This window comes from Macaca nemestrina, chromosome 14 (genome assembly GCF_043159975.1).
Source record: "Macaca nemestrina isolate mMacNem1 chromosome 14, mMacNem.hap1, whole genome shotgun sequence".
Taxonomy (NCBI): Eukaryota; Metazoa; Chordata; class Mammalia; order Primates; family Cercopithecidae; genus Macaca; species Macaca nemestrina.
Window position 1 is genome coordinate 117296100 of NC_092138.1, and position 10857 is coordinate 117306956.

The window sequence follows — 10857 nt, forward strand, 5'->3', positions numbered from 1 at the left end:
TCCTCTCCACTGAGAAACAGGCAGACCAGGCTCCTCCACCTTCCCTCCCCTCCACTGAGAAACAGGCAGACCAGGCTCCAAGAGGGCTCCTCCCTCAGCCCCCACTGTGCGCGCCAGGGAGACCCTCAGAGGAAGAGACCCTCAGGGAGGAGGCCCAGCCCTCCCATCCTGCAGGAGGGAAGACCCAGGTGGAAGGGCCAGTCCTGCCTGCTTCTACCACTGCCCCTATAGGAGCACTCACCTGGGGGTGGGGGTGGGGCGCATACGACTTCCTTCTGCCCTCTGAGGAGACTGTCACCACTGTCTTCTCTTTATGGCTTACGGCGGTGGGGGGGAGGGTTGGAGGGGAAGCAGGGCTCAGAGGGGTCGAGCCCCCAGCCCAGGGTCACACAGAAAGTTAGAAGAGCCAGGATTGGAATCCAAGCTGGAGAGATTTCCATGACCATGAGCCTAGTCACCCTACCAGCCTACGCCAGCATCCCTGTCCTGGGGCTGGTGCCAGCTGCAAGCTGTGAGTGGCACACACGGCCCACCCTCCACCCCCATCATGCTCTCTGGACATCCCAACCCCTACCTCTCCCAGGGACAGGGTGTGGAGACCCCAACCTCCCCCCCTTCATCAGGAATGGACAGGCTGTCCCCCCACCTCCTTCCAGTGCTCCTGAGCATGGCCAAGATCCAGGGATAAAGCCAGCCCAAATTCATACCGGGTGCCAGCCCAAGCAAGGAACTAGGGAGGACCCAGGGCCCCTCCAGGGCTGCCTCTCAACATTCACAGAATGTTCCCCACACTCGACACCCTCCCCCAACCCCTACAGCCTCATAAAAACACGGGCCTTCCATTGACTGTAACTGACAAATTTATTGAAGTCTTGGAAAGAGCTGATCACCCGAGAATAAATAAAAGACACAGAACATTCACAGAACCAGTAGGTAGCTCGAGATTCAGGTTTGTGGGAGTGACTTTGACTTACACACAGGCCAGCCTTTGTGTGTGGGGCACACACAGCTGCAGGTGTCTCCCAGAAACTCCTTCCCAAAGGATCTGATGGAGGAGGCAGGGCAGGCTCAGAGGAGCCCCGCCCTTCTCCAGTGGGGAGACCTCCCAGTCTGGGCCAGGCAGAGCCGGCTCCAGCAGGGAGGGTAGGCTGTTTGGCAATGGACATCTGTGGGTGCAGCCTGGACACCAAGGACCTGGGGTGGACTGAAGAGGAGACCCTGAGGGGCTTAGAGAATTGAGCTTGGAGAGAAGGGACCCCAGGCATTTTTGCCTCCTTCACAGGGTACTCAAAAAGAACAGAAAGATCTAGAGACCTGGGGACTGGGGAAAGCTGCTCCCGGGGAAGGCGGGGCTGGAGGCAGGGAGGCCCCCACAGTCTGGGGAGAGGAGGGGGACAGGTGTGTCCCTGCCCCGCGGCCTCCTGCCTGGACAGACAAGGCCAATCTCTGACCTAAAGAGGGAGCCTCGGGGTGATGGCTCCGAGACATACGGAGCCTGGGAAGTGAAAGCACGATTATGATGATTTCTCAGTTTTAGAGATGAAAGCATTTTTTCAGCCCTTGGGCTATGCTGGGCTGGGCTGGGCCTCAGCAAGGTGACATTTCATGTCTAGAAACAGCAGCAAGTGCTCGGTTAATTGATCAATAAAGGGGAGAAATTTGCTTACAAAAAAAGGCCAGCTTGCTGGGTGGCCATCAGGCGGGCCAGCCCTGTGTCAGAGGAGGGGCCAGGTGGGTCCCTCAGCCCCCAGGGAGGGAGCTGTGTGGTCAGCAGTGGGAAGCTCCGAAGGCACCAGCCCTCCCTTGATGCCCTGGCCCCATTTCTTCGCAACCCCCAGCATTCCCGAGCCGCCCACCCAGGAGCAGCTCCCTCATGTCCAGTGCTGGGTGGAGCTGGGCCTGGGTCAGAACTGAGCGTGGTCCACCTCGTCCAGCCAGGAGGCGGGGCTGGCAGGGAAGTCAGGGTAACCCCCGCTGCTCCCCGTGGATAGGTCGGAACTGGGTCCGTTCCCTGCCAGCACCCTCATGGGTGGGGGCCCGTCGGGGGCTCCCGAGGGCACAAGGCCCAAGCTGGTGTCTGGGTACACCAGGCTGGAGAGGAGGGGCTGGGGGCCAGGGAGGCTCTGCGGGGCGGCGGGGGACGGGGGGACACCATAGGGGCTGCCGGGATGCAGCTCTCGGTACTGCTCTGGGCCTGCCAGGCCTCCATGCTCTAGTGCGAAGTTGCCCAGGGCTCCCGAGGGCCGGCCCAAGGCCGGTGTGGGTTCCCCCAAGCTCCCGTAGAGGCCGGTGGCCGGGCCCATTTCCGCCAAAGAAGGCTCATCTGCAACAGAAGCAGAGGCTCAGTCAGCGTCTGCCCTCCACCTGCAGCCCCTCAGAGTCCCATCCTGCAAGCAGAAGCACCCTTGGGCCAAAGCAGGAGTGGCTGCCCCACGCCACATGACAGGTCAGCACAGATCCCTTCTGCTCTTGGAAGGCGTGGCTGCCCCTGCCCCTTCCCTGCCCTCACCCCTCAGTCAACCCAGGTGTCTCAGGCCTGGTGGGATCAGTCAGGAACAGCCCAGCCAGGGCCCAGGCTTTCAGGACCAGCCCCACAGCAGCCTAGGGAGGGGGCACAGATACCACCACACACATTTTGCAGACAAGGAAATTTAGTTCCAGAGAGGCTGAGTGAGTAGTCCAGGTCACAAGGCGGCCCAGAAGAGAATGTCTTGCCCACACTCTGAGGATGGGCATCAACGGATGGGGACGCAGCATCCCCGGTGCTGGAGAATGAGATAAATAATCCGGGCCCCACAGAAGGGTATGGAACCTTCTCTCCCTGACCCCAGGTAGCCCCTTCGCGGCCCTCCCCAACTCCAAGCAGCTGGGACTTTGACTCAGTCTGTCCCATTCTCCTAAAAATCACTGCAAGGGCTAGGAGCCAGAGAGACGGTCTGGACACGCCCACCACCCCACCTGAGAAAGCCCAGTAGGGGCCCAGCTTGGGGACAGGTCGGGCCACAGGGATTGTGTCCCAACCAGGGGAAAAGCAGTGGTCCGGAGTGGCCAGCCAGGGCGGGGAGGGTGCTGGGGATCAGGTTCTTAAGTGAAATGTTTTTGAAAGTACAACTTAAGGAGCCCCCTAACCCCATGGGAAATTCAGATCCGCAGGCCCCCTGCGACCCCTCTGACGCGCGCTCGTCCCTCCCCGAGCTCCGCGATCCCCCCTGCCTACCGGGGAAGGAGACCTCGGCGTCGCTGTCCTGCCCCTCCTGAACGCTGTCCTTATCCGACTTGGAGCCGCCGCGAGAGCGCTTCATGTTTCGGAAATACTGTCCCCAGCGCTGCCGGCCGGCGTCCTTCTTCAGCCTCTTCTCCTTGGCCCGGCGGTTCTGGAACCAAACCTGGGGGCGGGGCGGGGTGAGCGGCCGCGCAGATCTGCGGGGGTCCCCAAGGCCGCGGGCGGGAGGGGAGCGGGGGCGAGCGCTGACCTGCACCACGCGCATGTCCAGGCCCGTCTCGGACGAGAGCTGCTCACGCACGTGGCGCGCCGGCTTGGGCGAGGTGTTGTAGGCGCTCTTCAGCGTTTCCAGCTGCTTGGCGGTGATGGTCGTGCGCGGCCGCTTGGCCGTGGCCTCGGCCTCTGCGCGGCGGGCGAGCGGTGAGACGCGGCGGCCCCTCCAGTCCCAGCCGGACCCCCAGCTCTCCCCACCCCGGCCGGCGCGGGGACATCAGGGCCCCAGGTGCCCACTCCCAGCCCGCCCCCACGGGCTTCTCAGAATGCGCGGGCGCTGGGAGCGATTGGCGAAAACGGGCGGCACCCAGGCCGGGGTGGAGGGGGCGCCGGCGGAGGGCGGGTTCTGCTGCGGGGGGTGGGGGCGGCGTCTTCCCTAAAATCACACCACCCTCCATGGCGCCCCGGCCTTCAGCCTTGGCCCGCCTACTCCAAGTACCCTGCTTTCCCCGCGGGCTCCCCTTTATTCTAAGGGTGTGGGTATGGCCCAGTCTTTGCGGCCAAGAGTTTAGGGCAATAATTCCGACTAGGGATGAAAAGTCGTACACTTCGGACCAAACGAAGCGGTTCGGGGCGCGGGTCTGTCCCTGACTCCGCCGCTCCCGGCCTCGGCTTCCTTCGGCCCGCACCGCCCTAGCCCAGGCCCCTTCAGTGAGCGCTTGGAGTGAGCATTTCCCCGGAAGCCCCCCTGGACCTGGCCTCAGCCCCATTTTTTCAGACCAGAAAAGGTGGGAGCGTCGTCCCCTCGGCTGACCTCGCTGCTTGGCAGTTTCGTAGTCCGCCTTACACACCAGCCGGCTGTCCTCCATGAGGTAGAACTCGTCACCCGTGGCCAGCTGCCGCTTGCACACGACGCAGGCAAAGCAGTGCAGGTGGTACACGAAGTCCTGGGCGCGGCGCACCACCTGCGTGGGCGGGATGCCCAGCTGGCACGCGGCGCACTTGGTCCCGAAGCGCCTGCGGGACGCATAGGGCCCGGCTCAGCGCGGCAGGGCGAGGCTCATTTCGCCCCGAGCGGGTCAGAGAGCAGGAATCGGGTGCCCCGGAGGAAGGCTCCGTCTGGCCCTGCAGGTTGGTCTCCAGCCTGGCCTCCGGGGCAGAGCTGTCCACTGCCACTGAGAAGGGAACCTCAACCTCAGGAAGACCTCAGGGATCCCGGCTGCCACTGCCTGCAGGACCCATGCCGGATCTGGGAAGGTGAATCCGGAGGGAGAGGACCCATCTGGGCCTGGTCCCTCACACCCCACAGCTGGAACCATGAAGGCCACTGGGCCGGAGCCCCTGGGTCCTGAGCATTCGGGATAAAACCACCACCAATTTCAGAGGGACTAAGTCCGATAGAATTCTACAAACTTGGGCGTATCTTCTCTAATGACTGCTTCTGTGATTTAGGAAATAAATTGTTTTTTTCCAAATAATACTTGCTGATGTCCCAGTCAGGCCCAGCCACCCAGGGAGCACCCATGGAGAGGCCCCACCCTTAGTTTGGCCAGGCCGCAGGGTGCCCTGCCTGGGTGACAGGAGAGGGCCGGGATTGTGAGAGACGTGGGCTTCGAGGGCCTGGCCTCGGTGATTGTGAGGCGAGGAGTCCCTGGGACGGGCGTGCCCTCTGCTCCTACAGTGAGGCCCTGGAGTGGTGGGACTCCAGGCCACCTTTCCTGGGGCAGGCATGCCCTCCGCTCCCACAGTGAGGCGAGGCTTCGGGACTCACTTGAAAAAGTCATCCTTGCAGTAAACACTCTCCCCTCGGCTGAAGCAGCGCTCGGCCAGTGGCGTGTGGCAGTCGCTGCATTTGAGGCACTTGCTGTGCCAGTGGCGGTCCAGAGCCTTGAGGATGAATCGGTCCAGGATGTGCTGGTCACAGCCGGCACACAGCGGAATCTCTGTGGGCATGAAGAAGCTCTGGGTCACCTCCTAGACCAGGAGGCAGTGAAGCCACCTTCCCACCCCAACGCAAGTCAGCCTCCCCTCCAGCTCGCAGGACTCAGGGCTGCTGAGGGGTTCTCCTCTCCCTGCGGGCCCTCTTCCCCAGCCAGCTTAAGTGGCCCCGCAAGTTCCGGGAGTGCATAGGCATCCTATGGTAGGAACTAAGGGGAAACTGGCATCGGTCTAAAAATGTGTGTGTGAGAGCAGGAAAGCAGCCCAGGCCATTTCACGAGGCTGAATACTCAATTACAAAATGTTGCCAGTGCCAAGAAGGGCGCATATGGAGCTCAAATGAAAACCCACCCCTGTCTGAAGCAAGGCAGGAAACATAGGGAAGCGGGTCTTCACCATCCCCTGGAGCTGGGGCGCCCCACTGGGTTCTCCTTCATATTAAGTGTCATGACCACTCTTTCTAGGGACTCCTGGAAAATGTAGCTGCCCCGTCCGGTGGCCCTGTCTGCAGGCCTCTGGGGTAAATATCAATGCCTTTCCCATCACTGGGTGGCCGCAGAAGTACTTATGAGTGCACTGGACAAGCTGATCCACTGCCTTTGTGTCAGGCATGGGTGCCCCCAGCACCATCAGAGTTACTCAAACGTCCGGCTTCCCGCTGCTTCTGCCCCCCACACTCCACTTCGGGACTGCAGGCCCCCTGGAAGAACCACGCTGGGGAGGTCCAAGGGTGCTCTGTGGGAGCCTGGAGTCTGTGAGTGGCTTTTCCAGCTGTCAAGGGCTTAGGACTCCCTCTTCACTTAGAAAAAGTCTCTGGAAGACGGGAGTGCCCGCTGAAGGGACCGGGACCTGCTGCCCTATTGCATCCGCCTCTCTGGCTGTGGACCCCGCCGGCTCCAGCCCGTCTCCCAGCGGGTGAGAGACACCGGCAAGGTGCTCCCTCGGCCTCTGGCGGAAAAAACTGGGCTCCGCCTCCCCCCGCACTGGCGGGAAACCGGCGATGAATGCGCCCCGCATCCGGCAAAACCGCAGCAGCTCCGGGTGCGGAGTATTGAGGACCCGCCGCGCGCCCGGGGTCCCCATCGCAGGCAGCGATCGCAGGGCGGCTAGGACCCGGCATAGAGCGGGGCGGCCCGACAGGCCCACACAGCGCGGATTCAGCACCGCGGATCGGACAGCGCCTCGGCCGCAACGCGCCGCCGGAGCCCGCGTCGGGCAAAAGCCGCCCCAGCCCACCCCGCGCCGCGCCCGCGACCCCAGTCTTACGCTGCATGGCGACTCCAGTCCCGGCGGGGTCTCCTGCTGCCAGGGATGGCGGGGTCGGCGGAGCCTGGGAGCCAGCCTGCCCGCTCTGGCCAGCTCTCCGGAGCGCAGGGCGCGCAGCCCTCCTCCCTCCCTCCCTCTCTCCGCCTCCCAGCCCCCGCGGTCAACCCCTCCCAGGAACCGTCGAAAATAAATAAATAAATAAATAAATAAGTAGGGAACCTCGAGCCCCCACAACCTGGATGGAACCCCGTCTTCCCGCCGGTCGGTCCCTCCTACTCCCCACTGGCTCAGGGGCCTCCTTCCCCATCCTGCGGCTCCAGCTGGCCCGGGAGTCGAAGAGAACTGCCCAGGTTCTCTAAGAACCAAAGTGCTGGGAGCTAGAGTATTTCCAGCAGGAAATTGGGGGCCTCGGAGAAGCGAGGCTTTTTCCTACAGACGGGCCCTGACCGGGGATAAACCGAGCAGGTGTCTGTGGACGCAGACGCTGAAACCTGATTTCCGGGGGAGACCGACGGTCGGAGTTCAGCTCGACCTTGGCCCCTGCATCTGACTCTGTTCCGCTGGAACGTGGAAACAGTTCGGGTGGGGCGACCCTCTTGGGGACCCTCCGGTCCCGTGGTCACTGCCCTGCCACTGCTCCCTGCGCCTCGTCCAGCCCAGGGGGCCGGCTCAGGGCTGCAGAGGTCTCCTAAGCCCACCCTGGACCCCCGAGAGCTCCCTGGCCTGAGCAGTGCGGTGCCACAACCTCACTCACTCCCTGACAACCCAGGCCAGGGGCCCCGAAACAAATTCAGGCTGAGGCGCCCAGGCGCGGACGTTCCGGGGTCCTCGCACCCACTCCCGCCCAGGTCCTCTAGCTCCTGCCAGCCTCCGCGGCCAGGCCCGGAAAGGCCCGAGGATCTCCGGGTCTCCCCGGTGCAGCCGATCTGCCCGGGCACCCACCTCGGCGCAGGTCCGCCCTCCGCGCCAGCAGCGCTAGCAGCAGGTCGCCGCCCGCCGACTCCCGGGCCGGGCCCAGCTCCCCGCGCGCCTCCATGGGTCCCGCCGCCCGGCGTCGCCACTCTCCGGTCCCGAACTTTCTCGGGCCCGGCGACGCCACCCCGCAGTGGTCCCGAACCGGCGTCCAAGCGACTCCCGGTGCTGCTGGGTGCTGCGCCCGCGGGCCGCCCTGGGGCCCGGAGCCTCTGGCTGAGCGGAGGGCGGAGCGGCCGGGGGGCGGGGCCGCGGTGCGGGGCGGGGCCGGGGGTCGCGGAGACCAGCCCGGGGTGACTGCGGACTCTGCGCGCCTTTGCGCCGGGACCTGCGGTGCCCAGAGGCCGCCCCGCGTGCCCGGCCCGAGGGCGGACACCGGTAGGGGAGGGCTCAGGTCAGAGCTGCCCGCCAGCGTTCGTCCCGGCCCCGCAGCTTCCTGCGCAGGAGCGGGCCGAGGGCAGAGGCCTGGGCTGGAGCACACGCCAGGAGGGCTAAGGTTCCCGGGAGAGGGGTCGAGAAGGCGGCCGGGTCCTCCCGCCGCTGAGGTTTGGCCTCGGGAGCCGCAGATGGTCGGCAGGAGCTCAACCCGAAACGCAGAAGGGGTGAGTGTGGCGCTGAAGGCTGCGTCCGGGAACCACAAGGTGCCCGACCGATCCCAGATGTTAACGGGCTTCTGGGCTCCACCCCTGGAACTGCGGCCCCGGACTGGGCTCAGGGAGGACGGGCAATCCTTGAGTGAGAATAGGCTGTGTCCTGGACACGCAGCCAAGACCTCGGGTGGTGGGGGGCTGAGCTGGGGAAGCCCCAGGGCACACCCTCCATTTCCAGCCCCCAGCCTCTGGCTCCATCGGAACAGGGTCCCTTACCTGGTATTCCAGCCCCTTGCCCCAGTCCACACAGGTGAGCTCTCCAGAACCCACGCTGTCCTTGCAGGCAGAGGGATGCACCCACCGCTGCCCAGAGGGCCCTGGGCCAGCACCAGCCCTGGGCAGCCACCCGGGGAAGAACCCAGCAGTGGGCGGCCCTCAGCAGCACAGGACATGGCGAAGGCAGGGGGCCCTGGCAGCGCACAGAAACACCCAGGAAGGGTTGGGGGACCAGGGGCTGATGCCATCCTCCAGGTCCCTCTCCCTGTGGGTTTCACAGTAATACTCTGTCCACTCTGTCCATGGCTTCTGGACTGTGAGCTTTAAGGGCCCAGGCTCACAAGGATGGGCAAAAGAAACCGCAGTCCCTCCTTCCCAGCTCCCAGCAGTTCCAATGTGTCTGTTCTGAGCAGTGGCCCACGCAGCCTTCTTTCTGCCCCTTCACTTTGCACCGCACTTGTTACCCGAGAAGGGCCAGGGCAAGGACATGCGGGCGCAAAGCCGAGTGTGTGCGGGCTGTGCTGGGTGCAGGTGGCTGAGCGTCAGCTGCTGCCGAAGGGAGCAGGGGCCCTGTGTGGCTGGACGAGGGAAGGGGCGGCGGCAGGTCAAGGAGGCAGCCCACTCTGCTGGCATCTGGCCAGCCCTCCAACAATGCCTCCATTATTTCCCAGCGTCCGTGGTGATGGAATGGCCCTTGGAGAGGGTGGTTCAGGCGGGAGACCCAGCCCTGGGTCCCCTGCTGTGGGGTCCAGAGGCCTGGGCAGGGCTGTGTGCAAGAGCTGAGGGGCACTGGTCACCGGGAGAACTTGGCACCCCTTGCTCAGCCCCATCGCCCCCCAGATGTGCCTGTGATGCCCCTTTTTCTCTGGGGGCCTCCACTCCAACTGCTGTCCCTCACTCTTGCAGGCCAGCGTCAGGCCCTCTCTGCCACCCTGGGATCTGGAAACTCACTCTCTGCACTGTTCCCATCTCTGTGTCCCGCCTGCAGAGCGGCGGGACTTTCTTTGCCTGGCCGCTGGCCCTACACGCACCCACTTCCTCGCGCCTCTGCCGGTTTCTGTCCTCGGTGTCCTGCTGGGGCTTACCCCGAGTCCCGCCCAAGGTGCAGACGGCGGCGGCCCCAGGCCTCTCTCGGTCGCGCTCGAGCCCCGTTTCCAGCAGCATCGCGGCCACCAGGCCGAGTGGCGCGAGCCGCGCTCCTCCTAGGTCGGCGTCCCCTGGAGGGCTCGGGGCTCCCAAGTCCCGTCGCGTCGTGCGGAGCAGGGAGCCCGGGAGCCACTGGGCCGGGCGCTGTCCGCGGTGCTGAAGGAGGCGCCCGCTGCCCGCCCCGCCCGCGCGCCCTCCCACCTCTCGGGGGCCCCTCTCACCGCCCCGGTCCCCACCCCCGCCTGTCCCCCTCCCCGGTGCTCGGGCGGGCAGCGTCGGGCGCGCCTCCCTCCCTGGCTGGGTTGGGCCGCTCTCGGGGCCGCGCCCGCTCCTCCCTAAGCTCCAGACCCCGCTGAGGCGCTGGGATTCACCGAGATTCGCAGCAAGCGGGTCGTCCAGCCGCAGGGCAGGAGGCTGCTGACCCTCCCCTTCTGGCGTGCAGCCTCTGGAAAGCAGTGCGCAGGCCGTGCCCCAGGGCAGCCCCTTGTCTGATCACCTCCAGCCCAGGGCTCACTGGGGCACTCTCCTGCAGGTGTTCTGCTGGTCGAGGAACTTTCCACTCTTAACCTCCTTGAACTCAACCTCCAACTTCTGGGAGGAGCTCAGCCGGCACCCCTCAGGCTGCCAGGAGGAGGGGCACCTGCAGTCCCCCCTAACAAAAGCACTGCTGCGGACTGAAGACCTTGGGCATAGGCAGGGCCTCAAGGAATTGCCCAGCACACACCCAGGCTGGTGTCTGCTTCGTGCCTGCCGAGGGACTGAGTTCCTGCCAGCCTCTGCACAGCCTGGCCAAGGAGGTGCCAACAGGACTCCTCCAAAGCCACAGACCAGACTGTTGGAGACCACTGCCCCACCCCCACCGGCACAACAAAAGTGGGGGTGGGGCAGAAGAAAACAAGGGGTCAAGGGCACCCCACAGAGCACCACAAACTCAGCCTTAGCGAGACACTCAAACCCAGGAAGCAGAGGGGTGGCCGCTGACACAGGTTAAATTCCTCTGAGGTGCCCTCAGGCAGGGCTGCCGGGCGTGCACTTTGTTAAGTGTGTAGTTTACATGCATCTCAGCTGCCCTTTAATCTGTGTAAAATCAAGGGTCTTGTCCTGTGACAGTCTCCCCCAGATCAGCTCCAGGGAGACGATCTATCACTGATTTCCATCCATCACTTTCCATCTCACCCTTGGGCTGTCTCCTTCGACAGAAGAAATTCTAGGATTTCAGATGTCCAGTCTGTG

General features: G+C 64.4%; 1 protein-coding gene across 4 annotated transcripts; it reads right to left on the bottom strand.

Moving 5' to 3' along the window:
• Positions 1–842: 842 nt before the first annotated feature.
• Positions 843–9766, bottom strand: LOC105471923 (LIM homeobox 3). 4 transcript variants are annotated; one of them, XM_011724748.3, is made up of 6 exons: positions 9564–9766; positions 5208–5379; positions 4251–4453; positions 3474–3625; positions 3218–3386; positions 843–2323 (listed from the first exon to the last, which is right to left on the bottom strand). In XM_011724748.3, the coding sequence occupies exons 1-6, from the start codon at positions 9640–9642 to the stop codon at positions 1905–1907; spliced, it is 1194 nt and encodes a 397-aa protein (XP_011723050.2). In that variant the 5' UTR covers positions 9643–9766; the 3' UTR covers positions 843–1904. The 4 variants fall into 4 exon arrangements, with proteins under 4 accessions (XP_011723050.2, XP_011723049.2, XP_011723051.2 ...); XM_011724747.3 differs by having other exon boundaries at positions 9510–9766; XM_011724749.2 differs by lacking the exon at positions 9564–9766 and adding an exon at positions 7583–7826.
• Between the last annotated feature and the right edge of the window lie 1091 nt (positions 9767–10857).

Bases quoted from the DNA above. Each gene is read 5' to 3' on its own strand.
- LOC105471923 (XM_011724747.3), bottom strand. From the start codon at position 9,642: ATGCTGCTGGAAACGGGGCTCGAGCGCGACCGAGAGAGGCCTGGGGCC. The intron at 4,454-5,207 runs GTGAGTCCCGAA...TGCGTCCCGCAG, and splicing joins TGCAAGGATGACTTTTTCAA to GCGCTTCGGGACCAAGTGCG. The intron at 3,626-4,250 runs GTCAGCCGAGGG...CCCGCCGCGCAG, and splicing joins CGAAACTGCCAAGCAGCGAG to AGGCCGAGGCCACGGCCAAG.